This window comes from Heterocephalus glaber, unplaced genomic scaffold (assembly GCF_053883595.1).
Source record: "Heterocephalus glaber isolate CG9 unplaced genomic scaffold, H.glaber_assembly_v1.0 deba00001497, whole genome shotgun sequence".
NCBI classification, from domain to species: Eukaryota; Metazoa; Chordata; class Mammalia; order Rodentia; family Bathyergidae; genus Heterocephalus; species Heterocephalus glaber.
Genome location: NW_028258320.1, coordinates 2,901,762 through 2,923,626, shown reverse-complemented (window position 1 = coordinate 2,923,626; position 21,865 = coordinate 2,901,762). Strand labels below are relative to the sequence as shown.

General features: G+C 53.5%; 1 protein-coding gene across 3 annotated transcripts in view; it reads left to right on the top strand.

Annotated features, from left to right (window-relative positions):
* The first annotated feature begins 2,398 nt into the window (after positions 1-2,398).
* Positions 2,399-21,865, top strand: part of Kcnk5 (potassium two pore domain channel subfamily K member 5) — a 35,550-nt gene continuing 16,083 nt past the window's right edge. Inside the window, exons 1-3 of one of the 3 annotated variants that reach the window (XM_087184477.1) lie at positions 2,775-2,963; positions 4,066-4,160; positions 7,971-20,221. Coding sequence is in view for 1 of the 3 variants with exons in the window: in XM_004846641.2 (XP_004846698.1) it covers positions 2,778-2,963 (186 nt within the window). In the remaining 2 variants the exon portion in view is untranslated. Of the gene's footprint in view, positions 2,964-4,065; positions 4,161-7,970; positions 20,222-21,865 lie in introns of all 3 variants that reach the window. The other 2 variants (XM_087184478.1, XM_004846641.2) reach the window with 2 other exon arrangements.

Sequence of the window (21,865 nt, the reverse complement as noted above, 5' to 3'; positions counted from 1 at the left end):
TTTTTCCCTACATAACCCCACTGTCCATCCAGGACCACCTGTACAGCAGTAAAGGCATTTCAGCCACCTTATGAAAGGGTTTGCAGTGTTTATTTTACCAAGAGGATAATCCCTTCACCTAGTTAAATGAGGAAGAAACAAAACTGGAGGTGGATCCTTTTGTGGTCAGAGCCTGAAGTGAAACAACTGCCCCTACTCTGCCAATTTCGCTGGAGAGGACAACTCTGGCCACCCCAGGCTGAGGACTGAGCCCAAGTCTCTCAAGGGGAAGTTTAATTATTGTCTGGTGGCAAAGGAAGCTCAACTCCATTCTCAAAGCTGGTTGCTTTTCAAATTGTAGCACTCTGCAATGATCATCAGCCATGGCAAATAAGCCCAGTAACAAGCAATATGCATAAGCTATTGGATGGGTTTTTGTTTGGTTTTTCTTTTTGCAGTGCTAGGAAGGGAACCCAGAGCCTCTCACATGCTAGGCAAGCCCTCCAGCACTCAGCTACTCCCTAGCCCAGCAGAAATGGGTTTGTTTATCAGCCATGTAAGAAAATACACCCCCCATATAGACTTTCCCCCTTCCTACCATTGAGGCTCAAGTTGTTTACATGGCCACTGATTACAGGACAGTTTATGTTTCTAAAAGCCCGCTGGCTGCCTTGTGGAGAATGGGCATAACCTGTGCCCCTTGGTCTCCTTGGAAAAGCATTTGTCTAACTAAATGCGAGGCTGCCGGGTGTGGTAGTACACGCCTGTAGTCCCAGCACTCACACTCGGAAGCCGAGGCAGGCAGATTGCCAAGAATTCGAGGCCAGCCTGGGCTACATAGTGAGTTCAAAGTCAGCCTGTATTACATGGTGAGACCCTGACACACACACACAAAAAAAAGTGAGGCTGGGAGCAAGAACTGAAGAGGGAAGCACAGTGCGCTGGGAATTGACCAAGGAGAGGGAGAGAGTAGGAAAGGAGTTTGGGAACCTACAGGAAGTTGAGGGATGAGGCAACAGAAGGCCAGGAAGAAGAGAACACAGGCCCTAGGTAGGAGAAGAATGGCAGAGAATTTTCCAAGCAGAGCCTATGGCCTCCTGAGCTGACCCTCCCACCCCACACTGGCTGAAGTGTTCCCACCCAGCGCCATGGCGGAGGACACAGCCTGGTCTCCGTCCTCAGCTGAGGGCTGGAGAGTGAGGCTGTGTGTGGAATTGGGGTTCAGGCCACAGCAGGGGTGCCGGGTGGGTAGGAGTGGGCAAGGGTCAGAGGAGAGGAATCTGTCCAGCAGTCCTCAGGGCTGCACAGGGAGCCACAAAAGACAAAAACACCTGCAATCCCAGAGCAAGCCCTCTAGCCCTTAGGCTGCAGCAGATTTGGAGAGAGCAAGCATGTCCACCCTTCTCCCCTGGAAATGAAAGGCCTTGGCTCGGAAACAGGGGACAGGGTGCAGGGACTTCAGCCCTGCCAGGGCCAGGCCTCGGGGACAGAGCACTGGAAAGAGTGTGTCCCTCCAGCCCTGGCGGTGCTGGTGGAGGTACAGAAGAAACTAGCCCTTTCCCCGGCTTCTGTTTCCTAGCTGGAAATGGATCTGATGACCGCCACTTGGTACTGCCTGGGGTGGACAGACACTCCGTGGCAAGGTGAGAGAGAAACAACCTGGTCACGTGCTTTTGACAAATCCCTTCTTCCCTTCAGTGCACACCTTTACTGCCTATGATGCCACAGGCACTGTGGATCCATCCAGAACAAAGCAGACTTCGAATCTCTCTGCCTGACATTTCTCTCCGGGTGTTGCAATCTTAAACAGGCCTGAGCTTATGAAAGAGGTCAAGTGTTTCTGGTGCAGGGAGAGCGCCGCTGCCTCCCGCCTGCGCCTTCCAGATGTGGCCGGCTCAGCAGGGCAGGTGAGACAGGCCAGCACGCCCCGGTCTGTGGCCGGATGAGTTCTTCTTCCTATCCTTGGATTCCCCACAGCTCCTTCAGCCCCTTTTCTATCCCCTTTCCCCAAGGTTTTAGGAAAGTGAACGAGAGTCAGGAAGAGACTTGACTCAGGCTTTCTTGGAAGGAGCATCAATAAAAGAAAAATAATAGCAATAAATTCCTGACCTCAGTCATAAGGTACACGATCATTTGAGTTGATACATCAACGGTAACTAATCAATGCGAGTCCCACAGACTGCAACGCCTCGGGCGCTGCGGGGTGCGAAGGTCTGGGTGGATCGCTCAGCATGGCGGGGTCACAGCTGGCGAGAGCGCAGCCCTGCCAGGTCGCTCGCTGGCTGCACGCACCTAGCGGTTACAGCTGGGGCAGGGCAACGCCGGCAGGGGCGGGGCCAGGACGGGGCGGGGCTTGCACGGGGCGGGGCAGCGGGCGGGGCGAGCAGGGCCCCTCCCCCGCCCGGATCCCGCGCGGGCGGTCAGAGCGCGCCTGGCGCTGGTTAAAGAGGCGCGCGGAGGCGGGCGCGGCGCACACTGCTGGAGCCCGCGGGGTAGCGACGCACGTGTCTCCTCCGAATCAGACCCTCAGTTTTCCCCGCTTCTTCCTCCTGCGGGCTCGGCGCGCCCCCTTGGCTCCCCTAGGTGTCCGCCGACCCCGGCCCAGCAGCGCAGCTCCCCGCGATCTGCGGACCAACTGGGCCGAGCAACTTTGTCCTGGGAGCGACGCCGCGGGGGAAGGGGCACTGCGCATGCGGAGCTCCAAATTCAAACAGCTGTTTCCAGAGGCTGCGGGAGGGCCGCCGCGGAGCCGCTGGGGTTAGGGGTAGCTTTCTGGAGGAGGCAGCTGCCCGAGAGCCATGGTGGACCGGGGTCCCCTGCTCACCTCGGCCATCATCTTCTACCTGGCCATAGGGGCGGCGATCTTCGAAGTGCTGGAGGAGCCGCACTGGAAGGAGGCCAAGAAAAACTATTACACGCAGAAGTTGCATCTCCTGCAGGAGTTCCCGTGCCTGAGCCAGGAGGGCCTGGACAAGATCCTGCAGGTAAGCCGGTGCTGGTACCCCCATATACACCTGAAGCTGTTTGGGGGTGTAGAGGTGTAGCCCCTGGTGACCCTCAGTCCCGGGGAACTCCGGGAGAGGAAGTCCCCTCCTGGGTCTGTCGCCCAGGCGCGGAGGCTCGTCTCTCCTGGGGAGAACTTGAGGCTGACTCCGAGTGAACTGGGCCCCGCGGTGGCACGGTGTGGGGAGGATAAAGACGTTTATCTTTTCTTGGAGACGCTCCCGGAGCCCGGGAGCCGAGCCGGGTGCCACCCTTCGCGTCTCCACCTCCCGGCGCCAGGGCCAGTGCCGCCCTGCCCGGCTTGTGAACCCCGCGGAGCTGTGCAAGGGCCCCCCCAAACCCAACCCTGGGCAGAATCTCCCTGTCCCCGCGGGGCTCCCGGAGGGGTAGGGAGCTCAGTCGGGCCTGAGCGCACCGGATGAGGGCTGGTGGCAGGAATGCTGGGGATGAGGTCAGGCTTCCAGGAAGGCTTATCTCCCGGAGACGTCCCTCAAGGGCTTGGAGTTAAACTTCAAGAAAGCAGCAGGTTGCCTCGCGAGCAAAACTCCCAGCCGTTGTCCTTTTTCGGGGAGGAATGACTGTATGGAAGGGGAGTAGGAGAGGGGCGCCAGCTACTCCAGGACTGGCATCGGGAGCCTCTTCCGGCACACGTGCCCAGGGAGTGCCCTCACCTTGCTCTGGGTAAACGGGTGGCCGTGCTAGCTAGGACCTTGGGCCACGTTGGGGGCCAGGTCCTGCTCTATCCCAGCTTTTTGAGGGTTCATCCTCAACCTTGCACCCCTTCTGGCCAGCCCTAAAGATCTCTCCTTAGAAGCGAGCCAGGGTGGTGGATTGTCCAAAGGATTGCGTTTCCCCTGGGGTGGAGGATGCCAGGAACGAGGTCTGATGAGAAACTAATCTACAGCAGCTCCCCAGTACGTGTACCTATTTAGGGTCTCTCATTTTCTAGCCTCAGTTTCCCAGTATGTGGGATTGGAAAGAACCCATGTTTGTTCCTCTTTTCCGCTCTCTACTTCTGTAAGGTTAAAAGCATTTGGAAAACATGAAGACGTCTTGCTACTGCCACCTTCTCTTTGTCCCCAGGCCGATGGACGTTCACACAAACGGGCTTGTAGGTGCCCTTCGGCAGCAGGGCCTCTGCACAGTTGTCCCCCGGTGACCGAAGGACGGGCTGGCAGGTGCAGTGTTGCATTTCAATGGCATCTCCTGTCCTAGAGCAGTTTCCAGGGTGAGGGGAGGTGAGGTGAGGTTTGGAGTGAGCAGAAGACACTTGGTTGATTTCTGCTCCTTCCTCGCAGGAATTCCGGGACAACACGGGTTCTTTCCGATGGGTGTCTTGTGTGTGATGCAGTGGGGAGGGGGTCACTTTATGATTTCCCTTGAGGAAACCATCCCTTCAGAGGGAGCTTTTGTTTAGTTTGTTCTGGGGCAAGGTTGGGGAGGGGGCAGGGCCAGAGCGGGGGATAGTTAAGCCTTGAAGAGCTGCTGCCCTCGAGGTGTTTCCTTCTGCACCACTTCGGGGGGAAAGAAAGAACCCCAGGCTAGTTGTGGGAAAATAAACTTCAAATCGGAAGGAGAGGGTAAGGGGATGGCCTGGGGTTAAGGAGAAGGGAAAGGGGTGGCCTGGAGTTAGGCACCCATGTGCAGCTGGTGGTGGTAGCTTTGGAGGCTAGATGGCTTCCGGAAGGTGTGGGACAAAGCACCTTTCATATCCCTTTCCTGCCAAGTCTTATCAACAATTACCCTCCACAAAGTGGACAGATAACTTTTAGAAGAAGGATTTGGGGATTAGGCCAGTCTGATTTGGAGAAGATTGTAGATAGATAAGTTCTTGAACCAAAGCAACAAAAAAACCACCTCAGATCAACTGCAACTAGGGCTGCCCCTCCCTTCATAGGAAAAAACCCAAGAAGTGAAAACCAGTAGAAGCCTTTGCCGGCAGGAGTCTTAATCTGCAGAGATCTGCCTTGCCAAGCTTTCCGATCTGTGACTTGGGGCATTGCCTCAGCCTCAGGAAACTGGTTTAAGGAAAAACGAAAACTTGAAAAAAATCTTCTTTCTTGTCTGGCTTCTTGGGCATTTTCCACCTGTGTTGTGTTTTGTGCTGTAGCTTCTGAACTGCCTTACGATCCTAAAGGAGCCCCTGGCTAGGAATTCCGAGGGTGGGAGCCAGAATTCGGGATGCTTTTCTGAAGAAGGGGCATGCTGGGTTAGGATTTGTTTCTCTTATGCTGCAAATTGTGTTCACATTTAAATGCATAAGAAAGGGAGGTAATCACCTTTCTTTAGAAATACTTAGGAAGTTGTCCAGTGCTTTTTCCCTTGTTTCCCAGGTGGGCTTTCTCCGACCCCTCTTCGGACCACGTGGTTTCCCTCCTTTCTGCCTTCAGAACCATCTTGAACCCTTATTCACGCTGCTGCTTTATCAGATTTTTTAGTGGCCAGGTCTCTGAGCTTTTGCTGATTTTCGCCTCTTTTCCTGCAAGGGGTAGTAAGTAGCATTTACTGTGCCCCTCCTGACTCTGTTGGGTGTTATAAGTGGGACATTTCAGGAAACAGGGCGCAGGCAGTTTTTGCCATGTGGCTTGGCTGTGTTTCCATCAACCCAGTTCATTTACCTTTGCCTCCTTTTCCTCATCTGCAGAACGAGGGCTTAGTGAGGTTGCTGGAAAAGAAAAAAGTAAGCAAGATACTGATAGAGAGTAAGCAGGTCACCTGCCTCTAGCATTTGTTTGGGGTTTTTGTTTTGTTTTGTTTTGTTTTTTGAGAGGAGGACTTGCTATGTAGTTCCATCTGGCCTTGAACTCACTATGTAGCCCAGGCTGGACTGGAACTCATAACGATCCTCCTGTCTCAGCTGCCCGAGTGCTGAGATTACAGATGTGTGCCACCACGCCCGGCCTGACTCTAGCATTTATTGAGCACTCTGAGCTTGGCAGCTTCCCAAGCCCCCTCCCTGCCTGCAGTACTTCAGGTACCTTTATGGTGACTGTGTTCAGATAAGGAAACAGAGCCGTTAAAGTGGCCACAAAGACCCAACAAGAAGCACACCCGGGAGGTACCCACACCCTGGTCTACTTGGCCCTTCTTCCTTCTGGGCCTCTGAAGCTGTTGAATTGTTACTCTGTGAGGGAGCCCAGTAAATTGGTTCAGCTGCACCCTGCCCTGGTCTGCTGAGAAATTCTGCTTTCTGTTTCCTCCAGGACAGGCATTGCATGCAGGCTTCTCCCCTGTGCTGCTGGCTCGCCTGGCAGTGCCCATGGGACCAACCTGATGCATCACTTTAGCCCTCTGCACGGGACCTTTGGGAAGCCCCCTCTCCCTTCACAATCCCCCCCTGGAAGTAGAGGGTTGAATGGAGGGAGGGAATGGCATCCCCTCAGCCCTCTGCCTCTGGCTTACAGTGATCATAAACAGGAAGGGTCTGAGCTCACACACTTAGGTCGAGCACTTTATGTACACTCCTAACATAATCTCCAAGCCCACCCCACATACAAGGGAGCTGAGGAGGAAAGAGGACATGATGTAACTAACCCAGCCTCATACAGTAGAGGCAGGTTTCAGATCTAAGGTGTCACGGGATCTGTCAACAAACATACTTTTTTTTCTAATTTTTTGCAGTGCTGGGGATGGAACCCAGGGCCTTGTGCATGCCAGGCAAGCCCTCTGCTTCTGAGGATGCCCCCGCCTGTCCACAGCCTTCATTAAGTGGCTGCTGTGTTCCACACACTGAGCAAGGCCCTGGGCTTCTAGGGATGAGATTCCAGAAACCCAGAAAAAGACCATGGCCCATTCCCAGAAACCTCTTGGACCCTCCTGACCTCTTCCCTTCCCAGGCACCAAAGTGCATTGTCATATTTCAGAGTTTCCCATGTTTTCATCTCCCCACTTTCTGAACTCGGTCCCGTGTAAGCACCCAGCAATAAGTAAGGCTGTTCCGGTTTTGAGGTCCTAACATCCGGTTATTAACACCAGCCCTACTACCCGAATTTGCAAACTGGAACCATGCAGTCGGTATATGATGTTTACATCTGACCAAAATGTCTAGAATGGGGCACATAGAACTCTTTGGAGAGCCGAGGGTTAATATGAATACCCCGGCCATTTGTTTCAAACCTGGGTGGAATTGTAAAACCCCTTATTCCACTTAACTGCCTTTGTAAGTAAAGGGAGCACAATAGATCTTTTGATTCTCACGATCTTGGAGGCCTTACAGCATTAGTTCCAGCTTGAATTCTCACTGTCTCAGACTGCAGAAGTGAAGAGTGGGTAAGTTGGGTTTTTGAGAGCAAATGGAAGAACAAGGTCCCTTCCTGATGGCTTGCTATTTATGATCCACTCAAAGTTGAGGGCTGCCAGAATAAAACAAAATGAAACAAAACAAAAACCCTCAAATCGGTAAGTCAGCTGTAGTTAACTGTCCAGGTTGAAAGTGAGTTTTTATTAAGTCATTTTTGAGAGTTTTCCTAGAGCCCTTAGGATGATTATAGGCTGCACAGTAATTGAGAACAGAGTCATTGAGGGTAAAACTTTGCAAGTGTTGAAAGGTTCTGGGGAGAGTCTCAAAGGAGGGGGGGGGTGATGATTGTTGCTTTTAAGTATTTTCCTGGGGTTTTGCCCTATTTATAGTCCGGTGTTTAAGAGAAACACAATCCTCAGGGTTTCGGATGCTGCACTTGGCTGGCCCTGACCTCGGGCCAAAGGCTTTCATCTTGAACTTGGCTGTTTGCTGTCAGATCGGACTCACCTCTGAACTCTGAATGTGGTTGTGTTGGGGGTTTAGGGACAGGGAAGGGTAAGACATTGGGGAGAGAGGATTGAGACTCCTGGGAGAACCCCCAAGGGAGTCTTTGTACCAGTCCGGATGCTGGGTCTGTGGGGCCCTGCCTGCCGGAAGCAGTTGGCCAGGTCTGGGGTGAGAGGGAGAAGTGAGGTCTCGTGACCACAGGAAAGCACGTGAAGTAGCTCTGCTTCCTTCCCCTCTCTAGGGGTGGAGGAGGTGAAGGTGCATCTGGAGGTTTCACTGAGTGTCCCTGGATCCTGGAATAAGGCAGAGAACTGGCCTGCGACCTCCCCAAGGATGGCTCATCCTGGATACAGGACCTGCTGCTCTAGGGAGGGATCTTTCTCCAGGTGCTGCTGCAGAGCCCTAGCTATTACTGAAGCAGCCGCCACTGAGCCATATGCCTGATGGTTATGGGAGTGGCCTCTGAAGGCTTGCTTGGATAGAGCTTGGCACATAGTACATTCTCATTAAAAGTTAGCTCAAGGCTGTAATTCCAGCTACTCGGCAGGTTGAAGCAGGAGGATTACAAGGTCAGCCTGGGCAACTTACTGTCTCAGAAATAATCTTTTTGAGACAGAGTCTCATTATGTAGCCCAGGCTGGTGGCTGGTGGCTGGTGGCTGGTGGCGGTGGTCCTCCTGCCTCAGCTTCCTGAGCGCTGGGATTGCAGGCATGCATCACCATGCCTAGCAAAAAATAATTTTCAAAAAGGGCTTGGGATATAGCTCAGTGATCTCTGAGTTTATTTCTTGGGGAAAAAAAAAACAAAACTGAGGCAGAAGTGAGAAGATCATGGAGTTTGAGGCCAGCCTGGTCTACATACTGAGTTCAAGGCTGACCTGGACTACAGAGCAAAAGCCTGACTCAAAAAATCCAAAACCAAACCAAAACCTGCTATCACAGATTGAATTTCCCCTGTCCATGATGCTTCAGCTCAGAAGTGTTTTGGTTTTTTTTTTTAAGATTTTGGAATATTTGCATATGCATAATTAGATGTCTTCGGGTTGGGGTCTGAGTAGTAAATGTGAAAATTGTTTCACGTAGCCCTTATTCGTGTAACCTGAAGGTAATTGCACACAGTATTTTTAGTGTACCTGTGGCCTGACGTGTGTGCGATCATGTGTAGGGTTTTCTTTTTGTGATTTTGAGATTATGGAGCATTCTGGAGTTTCTGAGCAGGAACACTCCGCCTGCCTAGGACTGCTACTTATAGATACTAGCTCTGGGTGGGGCTGCACTAGGCTGCACCTCAGCCCTGAATAGTTTCCATTGTAAAACACAAAATTTACTGTCTTAATTTTTTTTTTTTTGAAACAGAGTCTCTCTGTGTAGTCCAGGCTGGCCTCAACCTGATGGCGGTCCTCCTGCCTCAGCCTCCCTTTGCTGGGATTACAGGCATGTGCCATGGTGCCTGGCCCCTGTTTTGACTAATTTTAAGTGTATAGGCCAGTAGTGTTATCTATTTATGCTGTTGTGAAACAGGTCTGCATTCAATCTTTTTCATTTTGCACAACCAAAACTATATCCCTTAACCCAAGAAGTCTCTTGCTTCTGTACCCAGTAACCACCATTCTACTTTCTGTTCCTGTGAATTTGGCCACTTGAGATATCTTTTTGTTTTGGTACCTAGGATCGAACTCTGAACCTTGTGCTTTCGGGGTGGTAGAACCACTGAGCTAAATCCCCGGCCCTTGAGCTATCTTGTATCTGTTGAATCACATGGTCTTTGTCTTCTGGTGTGTATGAAATGGTACAACCACTGTGGAAAACTGGGTGGGGATTTTTCAAATAATTAAAAACAGAACTACCGCATGATGCCATGAGCTCACTTCTGGGTATCTGTCAATATTTATTTATTTGTTTGTTTGTTTATTGGTTGGTTTTTTGAGACAGGGTCTCACTGTGCAGTTTAGGCTGTCCTTGAATTCACTATATAACCCAGTCTGGCCTCAAGACAATCCTCCTGGCCAAGTGCTGGAATTACAGGCCTGCACCCCCAAGGCCAGATCAACTGAATTTTAAAAATAACTAGCAAAAGAAAGGCTATGACTCTAGCCCCTAGTCTCTGGGATACATGGTTGTCCTGCTGAGCTGAAGCCACAAGCCAGAAAAGTGCAAGTCAAATACTGAAGCCCTTCAAGGGCCAGGTAATGAATTTGAACTCCCATCAGTTTTGCAGTTTTCAGGTGGGAAAGTGGATGACATTTGAGAAATGTCTTTCTTCCTTCACAGTCATTTGCAACTTAAAAGAAGTGGAAGATTCACCCACAAGTTGCTTGGGCTGGGCTGCTCCCTCACCCGTGGGTATTCTGATAAGGACGCCTCCCCTTCATTTCTCCTTCTGACTGGTGGAGTTCAGGGGCTTTCCCAGAAAGCCCACAAAGGCTGAAGGCCCAGGCCCTCACCCCAGCTTTCAGTGAGAACACCTGTCTTCCTGCCATGGGGCTCTGCCTGGCCAAAGACACCCCTCCTGTTTGGCCATCCCAGATTGCCCCCTAGCCACCCCTTGATGGAGAAGTGGGGGTCCTGTGTGCTGCTCCACCCCACTGCCTGAGACCTCTGGGCTTATTGTAAAGTTAAAGTTACCCCAACCCACTCTCAAGAGTCCTGGGCAGGGGGCCAGTGGGAGCAGAGGGGCCTCCCTGGTGTCTGTCAATTATTTCTGTCTGCTGAGTGAAGCCTCAGATGCTGGAGGTTCGCAGGGCCAGAGGGTCGCAGGGTCATTAGCCCTGAGCTTGGTCTGCCTGGGAGAGGAAATTGGGCCTCAGTGGTGACAGGAGGGGAAATACAGTTCTGAGTGCTGAATGATGAGCTGCAGATGGTCGAGGCTGGAGAACTGCACAGGGGTCGAAGGGCCTGGGGGTAGGGGGGCTCAGTTCCTGTTTCCTGAAGCCTCTGGGGGTTCTGGCTGCCAACAGACCCAGCCTCTGCCCTCAGGGTGCCCTGAACCTGGAGGCCGAGGTCACCAGCTGTTCTGGGATTTACCTCGGGAAGGGCACCTGGAGGTTCCATGTATGCACCACAAAGAAATGGGTTTTTCCTTCTGGACTTCCAGAAGATAGGGGTGCAAGGTGAGTGGCCAGCAGTCCTGCACATGTTCTGAGGGTGCCCACCATGCCAGGCACTGGGCCTGCACGGTACTGGTGTCTCCTTGAGCCAGGCTGGCGGGCTGGGAGTTGCTGCTGTTCCTTCTGTCCAGGAATCCCAAGGCCAGATGAGTTGCCTGCGTCTGCACAGCCAGACAGAGGGCTGGGATTCTGCCTCCTCTGCTCCTCAGCCTTGCACCCTGCAAGGATAGCTGCAGCAGGGAGTGACAGCCTCAGGTGGGGAAGAGGGTACACCGGCCACGGGCCACGTGCACGGTGGATGTTTGTCATCTCAGTGACCCTCACACAGCCCACTCTGCAGTAGGTCCTTGTGATCTCATAGCAGAAGCAACAGAATGGCTCACAGAAGTTGAATGACTTGTCTGAGGCCCTGAAGAAGAGCAGGGATTGGAGCCCGGAGCCCATGCTGCTTTGCACTAGGCTCCATGAAAGGTGGGAAAGACAAGGAACCAGAGGCTGAGAAGTGGGAAAGTGCTGGGCATATGTGGTGTCCTCAGAGCCTTAGGGTGCATTGGGCTGAGCCCCTGGGATGCTGACCAGTATGACCTTGAGCAAGTCATATGGGACAGCAGTACAGAGTCTCCCTCATGCCCATAGAATCAGTGCCAACACTTTATATATAGAGTGTCTGGTGCCTGTGACAGGTGACTTGTTAAGCAGTCTCTGCTGCCCATGAATCCCATTTCTCTGGGTACCAGGTTGCTGACACCTTCCCAAAGGCCCCTGCATGCACTGAGCTGATATGGACACGGGGACAAGGGAGGTTGATAAAGCCTACCACATTCCTCTATGGAGTCACCCGTGGGCGAGTTTCCCTTTCTTGGAGATTAACTTAGCACAACTTGCTCCCTCTAAAGAGTGATGGTTCAACACCTGAAAATGTAGCTGGTTTGCTTCTTCCTCCTTTCCAGACCCAAGCCTCAGTTAAGCCTTTTCTCTTGGAGAATTCCTAGGTCCAAGAGTGGTGGCCACACAGGATCTGAGATCCTCTTAGCTGGGCCCTCTTAGAGTGCCCCCGGTGACCAGGACTCTGTGATTGTCTTTGAAATGTGCATTCTTTTTCTTCTCCTCCATCTAAATATTTAGATTTTCTGCTGAGCTGTTTGGCCAGGGTTGTGCACTTCTGGTTGTTGTTGCCTCCTGTGTCCCCCTATAATCTGGCTGCAGCTGCTTAGCGAGACCCCTCCTGCAAGGGAACGCCCTTCTGGGACCGGGAGAGAAGCTGTACAGGGTGCTTGGTGGCAGGACTGGCCTTGCTCTATGGTGCAGCTGGAGGCTGGCCAGCCACATCTGGAGGGGGATATGCACAGTAGAGCACTCGATGTGTCTGTGTGGTCCTGAACTAGGGCTGGGGATGAGAAGGAAGCCTTCATCTGAGCCACAGTGTAGAGAAAAGCTTTTTGTAACCAGGCCCCAGTTCTATCTGCAGCATGGTTTGTGCTGTGACACTGGCCAGATTTTACCTCCCAAACCCATCCATTCCCAGAACCTGAGTGCCTGTTAGATTAGGCCCAGTTTGACTATAAGAGGGTGACATGAGCAGTGGCCACATTTCCCTGTCCCCAGGCCTGTGTTACCAAGCTTGGCTCCCAAGAGATGCCTGGTAAGTGGGAGCGTTTTAGTCTTGCTCTGGTGTGTTGTGCCCGGTGCCCAGCAGTGAGCTAGGCCTGAGGGGTCTCAAGATTGTGTACACCTTTGGGTTGGAAGTCCAGTCGGCAGAGGTCAAAGTCAAGGTCAGGGGCAACAGAATTAAGCCAGGCCCACACTCTCTTCATCTTACGGGCTCAGAATTGTTGAACAAGGAGGGTGCCATGATTGAATTTAGTTACACACACACACACACACACACACACACACACGCACGCACACACCTCCCATCTCCCTCAAGCCTCATCAGGTGGGGCTGGGTAAGGACTTTAATTCTTTTAAATTGGCATATAATGATTGTACATTTTTATGGGATATGGTGTGATAATTCAGCACCTGTGTATAATGTATAATGATCAAAGCTGGGTGTCTAGCATTTTCATCTCCTTATCTATGTTTGGAACCTCCTGCCTCTTCATAAAATATGTAATAAATTGTAATCGATGGTCACACCGCTGTGGCGTACAGCCCGAGAACTTATTCCTCCTTCAACTACCCTTCCTGGCCTTAGTGACCACTATTCATTCTCTCTCTCTCTCTCTCTCTCTCTCTCTCTCTCTCTCTCTCTCTCTCTCTTTTTAACTTCCACTGGAATGAGAGCTTGTGCCTTTTGTCTTTCTGTGCCTGGCAAGGACAGGCTTCCAAGCCCTACCTGGGCCTTTCAAGTCCCCCATGGATGCCACTCCTGTCTATCAATCCAGAGACCCCAGGTACACACTTGAAAATGGGACTCATCATCCTCACCTCCGGGGGACTGAAGATGGGGAGAAAGTTTGTGGGAAGCTCAGCAGCACAGCCTTCAGCTCATTGCTCTTTCCCCGGCTTGGTCTGTGTATCTACAGGAGCCCTGTCCTCTGTTCCCCAACCCATCCCTTGGTTCCTTAACCTCCCCCAAACAGGTGGGGTGATGGTGGCCGCCGAGGCAGCTCCTGTTGGCCAGAGCAATGAGCAGGTCCTCGTTCTTGGTCCTAGGCCAGGTGCTGGAGGGGACCTGCGGTTTCTGCTTTCAAGGAACTCTGAGATCAGGCAAACATGCAGGCCCTCACTCAGCAGCTGTTTGCTAACACATAGCATTTACTAGGCACATGCACACTATGCGCCCAGACCAGTTTGAGGATTGCTCCGGAAGAACGAGCCCTGGTTCCTCCAGGCTTTTAGGAACATCAGACCCTGTGCTGCAGAAAGCAAGGAGACAGATGTGCTCCATCTTCAGAGCCTTGGAGAAGGCGTGAGGGGAAAAAGCCCTTGCTGTTTGCAGGCTAGGAGGGCAGCACCCAGCTGATAGCACCTTTGGCGCCTGTGGAGCCTGCATTGGACATTCCCACCCCCCTGTCCCACCCTGGAGGGAGGAAGCAGAAGTGTTTTCAGGGTGTTGCCTACAACACCTGGGTGACACCACCCAGCCCTCCAGACGCTTGAAGACAAACAGCTTTCTGCCCACACACGCCCTCCACTTTGCCCCCACCTAATCTCTGCAGACCCATTTGTTTAAGAGCTTCACCCTGGGACCTTACTAGGCTTGACTCTGGGGTTCTGGCAGTTAAATGCATGGTAGCCGGTTTGTTAGGTGGGAAACAGCCCTGGTGAAGAGGGGTTAAGCTGGGGGGGAACTGTCCTTGGAGCCAAGTTCAGGTTAATTCAGCTTGCAGAGCCCGGGCTATGGGCCTTTCTTCCCTGAACTATTTCCCACCCCATTGCTAACCCTTTTTAAACAGTTGCCCTCAAATTAGAGACCTCCCTAGCATGCATGAGGCCTTGAGTTCAAGCCTCAGCCCTGCCCCCCCCATATGTAAGTAAATAGATCAACTTTGAATCCACTTGACAGTTTGGGGTGCAGAGCACTTCTTAACACTACACCCTTTGGCCCGCCTCCTATCCTAACCTGCTACACACATCCCTCCCTATGATTTTGAAAGCCAGCTCCCCCCACCCTGGTCCTGGGAGAAGCACCAGAAGTTAAAATTCTAAGCTGTAGAAGGGAGGATGTTTTTCTGGGCCGGCTGGAGCCTCCGGCAGAAAAGAAAGGATCTATCTGATCAAGGCCTCTGCTCCCAGGCAGTCTGTGCCCCAGGAGCGTTGGGTTGCTCTTTCCAGCTCATTTTGTAGGTTGCTGGTGGTTGGGGGGAGCTCACACTCAGGGCTCCTCTCCTGGCAGCAAATCATAAAATCTGAGGCTGGAAAAGGAGCTCAGTGGTTCTTTGACTGGGCTCCTGGAGCCAGGGCCCAGACCTTGGAAGATGTTACGCAGCTTGTCCAGGGTGGCTGCACACCCAGGGCAATAAAGGAGCAGTTAGAGCTTGGTGGGGCTGTTAAGGAAGGGAAGGCCTCCTGGTCCCAAAGAGGAGGTCAGTGAGAGGTGATCACCACACCTGCCAATGGGCCCTGAACGCCGGCACAGCTGTCAGGAATCCTAAGGGTCAAACCATGACCCCAGAAATGGAAAACCTTCCCAAGCCTCCTCCCTCAGACTCCTCTGTCTGGGTGATCCCGCTTCTTCTGGGCCCCTGTGGTTGATCCTGGTGGCTGCCGGACATGGCAGGAGGGGCAGGCATGCTCTGAGGCTAAGAGGTGTTACACACAGCACACGGGTGGGCAGTGACTTGAGCCCAGGCCTCCTGCATTGCAGAGCTGTGCAGAGCTGCGTCTCAGTTAGCTACCTCCGCGTCCTGCTATCTGTCTCCAGCCTGGCGGGCCCTGCTCAGCGTCGCCCTGGCATGCAGGAGGAAGCGCCCAGCGTACTGACTGGTTGACACCCCGGTACCGCCATTTCTGGCCCACACTGACCGTCTCTAGGTCTGTTTGACATTTTGAGCATGAAAAGTTTTAAACCAGGAAAACCAGGGTTATGTGTGTGGGCACCATGGGCTGTCATTTGTGTCCCCGCCTCTAGTCCCTGTCCCCCACCATCATTCTTGCAGCCCCTGTGGGCCCCTAACCTCCATTCATGGTTTTGATTTTACCTCTTATCCCTTGGCAGCTTTGTGGATCAGGGGACCCGGGGCCTGAGAGCCCCCAAGAAAGAATCAAGGAGCTGGGGGAGGGGAGGTCTGAGTCCCCCTTGACTTGCCAGCTCCCACCGGCTGAACCCCCATTTTAACACATCCCCTCACTTGGCTCCCCAGGGTGAACCTCTGATGGGACTAGGGACAGGTAGGTTACTTTGTAACAGGCTGAGGACTCCAGAGCGGGCAGCCATGGGCGTTTATTTTGGCGAAGGTGTTCTGTGTGTCTGACTCAAAGATCTTGCTCCTCCTGTGTCCGGTGGTGGTACAGGATGGAGGCGAGCACCTGCTCACATACCATCCCATCCCGGTGTCCTGTTCAAATAAAACTCGGCCCCAGGGTGGTGGAATTCGTCCTGACGGCCCTGGCTTCGGAAGGATGCCCTTGGCTTCTCAGCACCCCGCCCCTCCTGAGCTGGGATCAGGTGGATGGGGGGCGGCTGGGTCCACCCTACGGAGGGGATAAGTGCTAAGCGGGCGGAATGGAGCAGGCTGATGCAGGAGTGCCTGGTCAGCATGCCCGGGTGGCAGGAAGAAGGAGGGTACCCTGGTGATCATCATTCCACTCTGCCCCCTCCACTCCTCCCAGTCTCTGCCCCAGCCCTGCTGGCCTCTGGAATGAGTGGTCTGGGGCTGGCTCAGCGGACTCGCTGTGTGACTGGGCCAGCCCACTACACCTCTGCGAGACCAGAACCTGCTCACTGAGGCCAAGGAAACCCTGAATGTCAGCTGTGTGTCCAATGACCACTTAAGGGTCGTGGGAATTGAGAGAGATACTAGGTGCCATCTGCCTTTGAGGCTGGTAGGACCTTAACGTGGGGGTTGTGTCACTGGGCGATGCATGTTAAGGATTCATTAGGGCTTATTGCAGACCTTGCGTGCTCCAAGGTAGAGAAGTTGCTCAGGCTGGGGCTGTCAGGAGAGACCCCAGACCCTGGCTTTGGGGGCTGCCTTCCTTTGAGCTCCTTGACCCCGCGGGCTCCCCAACCCCTGCCACACCACAATGCACTGAGGTTTGCCCTGTCCACACCCCTCCCTGCCCCATTGGCCCCCAAACCTAGCACCACCTCGGAGGATAATCATTAATGAATGTCCCAAACCTTGAAGCCAAGTTTCTCCTTTGGCCTCTCCCAGCAGCACCCAAAGGGGAGGCAGCACCACCACAGCCCTCCCTTCCTGGCCAAGCTCTCCCCACTCCGCAAGCGCGCTCCTCGGGCCAAGCCCCTGCCCCTCACCCGTGCCCTGGTGCCCTCCTGGCTGGGCACATGTGTTTCCTCGGGCAGGTCAGTGACTGCCCGTGGAAGCGTGCCAGCGCCTCCCTAGGAGCTGCTCTGCTCAGGGTCAGTCTGCACAGTTTCTCTCTCTCCGAAGGCCCCAGGGCGGGAGCTGCCCGTGGTTAGGGCTTCCTCTGCTGTATACGCTGAGTCTTAACGTTTCTCCAGCTGCTGAGCTCCCAGAAGCCAGTTTCTGTCTGCACACGCTTCCCCACACCTCTGCTCACGTGGTTTCCGGTGTTTATTGATCACACTATTGGGCCCCGGCCCCCAATCTGGGAGATTCTTCGACAGACAGTGCAGGGAACCATTGTGCTTGGGGGCCAGAGAGCGTGGTTCCTGTTCAGTGATTCTCACAGTGATTCAGACTTTGGAGCCAGACTCCAAATTCTACAAACAAGACCTAGGGAGGAGTGCAAGTTAAAGTGGATGGCTCTCTCTGTTAGCATTGAGTCATAGGAACTCAATTTAAAAACAGAAGTCAGACAGGCCGGAGTTGGGGAGACAGGATTATTGATGGCTTTTTCTTTTCCTGCCTCTCACGTTTTCTGTAATGTAGTTGCACTGCTTTTATAGCCCCAACAAAACTCAGTTTCTTTAAGGGATAGAATACATGCATGTAACCGTTAGCCACTTCTGCACTGGCTTTTTGTTTTTTGATTTTTTTTCGTACCAGGTATCGAACTCATGATCTTGTGGTTGGGAGGCAGGCAGAGGAACCACTGAGCTAAATCCCCAGCCTGGTTATTTTTAATGTAGGAGGTGCACAAAGCTCAAATAGACATGGCTTTAACAGAACGTACTCTGAAAACCAGCGTCGGTGGCCCCCCAACAGCAGAGTGTGGCCTTGCAGCCTCAGGGCCAGCGCGTCAATGCTAGGCAGCATGCCTTGGACACTGGGGCTTGGGATTGCCGGTACTGGAGAACCAGAACCGAGGTGGGTAGCGGCTGTGGTCTGCAGACCGAGAGACTTGAGACTGGACACTGGGCCTGCCACTTGCTTGGAAAAGTACGTAGCTCCCCTAGTGCAGCCCAGCTATGTGCCCAGTGAGGAAGATTATTTTGGACAAGTATTGTCCTGGCTGTGATATGCTTCCAGCTCTGAGAAGTCCTTTAGGATCCCAAGAAGCCTTGCTATCTTTGAGATGAACAGAAATCTCACACGGGCAAGATTTGAAACTGGTGACAGTGGCAGCCCTCACTTGTAATCCCAGCCCTTGGGAGGCTGAGGCAGGAGGGTTGTCCGTGAGTTTGTGGCCAGCCCAGGGACTAGTTGTTGTGGCTATTTCATTTTAAGTTAAAATTGCATTCTTCAGCCACTGATGCTTGGTAGCTGCATGAGTCTGCCCAAGTGAATATTTCTCTCCTGGACAGTGTCAGCCTGTTCTCTCTTGCTGATAACTCAACACCACAGGCTGGAAAACTTATAAAGAAAAGAGGTTTACTTTGGCCCACAGTCCTGATCGAGGGTCCAGGGGCCACATCTGGTGATGGCCTCCTTGCTGGCCGTGTCCCACACACAGCGAGAAGCAGAGAAGCAGAGAGAGAGCACCACGTGCATGATTGTGTCTGGTCTCCTTGTAAACCCACCACGGTTTAATCATAAGGGCTCCACCCTGATGACCTTATCTAATCCTAGTTATTTCCCAAAGCCCCACTCCAGATTAGGTTTCCACCCTCTTCATATCTCAAAGGGATTATATTTTAGCACCCGAGCCCTTGGGCACAAATTGCACCCAGACCGTGGTGGGCAGCTCAGAGCACTGGGCTCAGCTGTGGTGCATTGTGCCTGCCACACAGCCAGCTTCTCTGTGTGCCTGGCCATCTTTCATTCCGGCTCTAGTGGGAGAGGAGGAGCTGGCTGCCCGGGATGGAGGACGGGCACCGTGCTGAGAACCCCCATTTGCAGTGGGCACAGGGTATGTCTTTGCCCAGTCTGTCCCAGTAGACCAGATCGATCAGCTTTGGGTCCACCTGAGGTGGCTACACAATGAGTTCAAGGCCAACCGGGACTACATAGCAAAAACTCTGTCTCAAAAAGCCAAAAAAAAAAAAAAAATCTATTTTCAGGGATCTATGTCTTAGTGCTCATGGTCTCAGTTCCTCCTAATGGCCTATTCCAACCTGAGCCCCAAATATCTCCCCCTCCTCACAAATCTGGAAAGAACAGAAGAGGGTGGCTATACTGTCCAGGTTCTTCCTGGGACCTATGGTGGATTCTGGGCCGAGGAAGTTTGGAGACCTCAGGGTGGAAACAGAATGGGAAGAGAGGCGGTCAGGCCGACTAGAGCAGATAGAGTCCCTAACTAACTGGCTGCTTGCTCTGGTCCTGGTTCCCTTGTGTCCTTTGGGCCTCAGTTTCCCCGTCTGTATGGGGGCTTCTTGGCCTCCTTCCTGTCCTGTTGCTTGGGCTTGGAAGTGGGGCGTAGTGTGAGCCCTGGGTCTGTCCTGTCCTCACTGCTGCTTTGCCTGCCACCTTTTCGTGTAACGCCTGTCTGCTGGCTCCTCCTCTTGGGCATGGCTGGCATCTTGGCCTTCCTTTGTTGTGCTGGCCTGTGGCCAATGTTCAGCCAGTACTTCATGCATCAACTGACCCTGCCCTGAGCAGCGTGGAGCAAGGAGTGTCTGTCCAAGGCTCTGGTCCCGTCCTCCTTGGGCTAAATAAGTTGAGCGTGTTGCCCTGTGCGGGGCTGTAGGGTGCGGGGTGGAACGTGCCGGGCCACACGTGGCATTTATAGCAAGTGGGCCCACTCATGTTCTTGTGCCTCCAAAGCGGGGAGTGGCCCGGAGGCCGCTGGAGAAGGAAGGTGAAGAAAACCCCATCTTCCTCCCTCCCATCTTGCTCTCTGGTCCCCCACCCTGTCCCGGGAACCAGTGACCAGGAGCCTCGTTTTACACATGGCGGGTCAGGCTGTGTCCTGGAAGTCACTGCTGGGTCAGGTTTTTAGTCCTCAGTGATCCCGGCAAACCTGAGAGGGTCTCCCACTATCCCTGCTGCCGCTCCAGGGAAACAGGGGCGTCGGGTACCTCCGTGCCAAGGGCAGGTCCAGCTCCCCAGCCTGGCCCTTGGGAGACATGGAGACCGAGTGGCATTGATTCCCCTCTCTCAGCAGCCCCCGACTCCCCACACACTTCTGCCCAAGCCCCAGTGCCTGTAAACTGGAAGGTAAGCAATGGGGAGCGACTCCGACTTGCTGGCGCTCAGAGTCTGTGGCGGGAGGTGGGGCGCTGGCAGCATTCCCACTTCACAGATGAAGAAACAGGCCATGGCTTGGGGCAGAGGGAGTAGCCAGCGCTGTGGAGACCTGTCCACCAATGCTCCTGCACGGCCGGGAAGCCCGAGAGGCTGCCAGGGCCTGGGAGGGGCGGAAGGGATTAAACAGGCTCGGAAAATGCCCCGAGGGAGGACTCGCATGTGCCCGAGGTACAGTCCTCCCCCTCTGCCGCCTGAACTTTACAGAGCATCGTGGGGAGAGCTTCCACTTCCTGCTGCCCGGCCTGTCCCGGGTCTTGGGCCCCAGCTTATGGGATGGGAGGGAGCTTTTTCAGGCCCCACCACACCGCTCACCTCAGTCCAGCCTTTCTGTCCTAGCAAGGCCTGGCTGTACTTTTCCATCTCTTCAGCACAAAACAGCTCTGTGTTCTTAATCTGGTCACGTCCCACGCCCCATTGGCTGGGAATGGGAGGTGGGAGGGGACTGAGCATGCAGGGTAGAAAAGCAGAGCCGGCTATGCCTGGCTGGCCCCTCCACCTTCTGCTACATTTGGGTGGAGACAGTGACACCTGCCACGTGTATCAGACCCCTTGGGGGTCCCATACCATTTGGGGATTTTCTTTGTATCCCATGTTTGTGATCTCCCCCGATGGAACTGGTGTGGTCTGAGAGCTGAGATGGGGGGATTTGCCAGTGGAGGGGGCATCCAAATCTTGTCTCCTTTGTGACTCAGTCTTCCAGTGGGTTAAGTTTGGGATTTGGGGACCATCAAAGCAGAAAGCTCCCCCACCCTGTATGCCAAGGCACCTGTGCTGGGTTGCCGGTAGTTTCTAGTACAATTTATTCCAGAGAGGATGGAGGCCAGCTGTTGTCTGTCTCCAGCTGGAGACAGAACCGGAGGAAATGGGCTTGGACTGCAGCCCTGGGGATTTAGGTTAGAGTCAGACAATAAGGAAGGATTGCATGACAGGTGGTTGGCTTTCAGGAAGTTCCTATGGGGGACTTTGTTGAGAAGGATGAGGACAAGATCATGCTTGGAACTCGAGTAGATCGGACCCAGCCTGTGGACAGCTCCTGGGGGCCAGGTGGGTGGAAGGGTTGCTTTGTCCTAAACAGGCCATTTACTAGGATCAGAGACTCTTGGCCCTCCTCCTAGTGTAGGGTTGGTACCACCCCGGACCCCTCTGGGCATTTTTTTCTTTCTTTTTTTAATTAGTGAAGAGGTTTATAGTTTAACCACTTGGTCATCATACACAAATTACAATAAATGGATAGGCTTCATAAGCCTTATCATCAGAACCCCAGGCCTTGAGGATGGGTAGTTACTTATTACCCCAAGCTGCCAGCCACAGGCGGAGAAAGAAAGGAGCTGGGAAGCCTTGTCCTTAGAACCCGCTGCGAGGCAGCCCAGGGCAGGCACCTGTCCCCAGCAGAACAGGACTCAGTACCCGGCTGAGACACAGCGGGATCCGAGCATGCTTCTGTCCCATGCCCAGAGCAAGCACCAATGCTGTGCCTGGGGAGATCTGCGTCCAGCAGGCTTTCAGCCTCCTTGGGCATCCCTGGCTTGGCTGGCCCATTTGTCCCCTCCCACCTATCCTTCCTCTGGAATCTGGTTTCAAAGTCCACAAAGGAGCTGACTCACTGGGCTGAGACCTCTGGGGTCAGGGACAGGCACTGGGCCCTGGAAAACTGTCCTACCTGCACCCGTCAGGGCTCCCCACCCATCTCAGCCCCAGAGCCCAAACCCAAACATCTCGGTGACCCCACCATTCATTGGCAAATATTGAGCACCTCTGGTGCTAGGTTCTGCTGTGAGCTTAGAGAGTGAGATCCCTGTCTTTGGAGTCCAG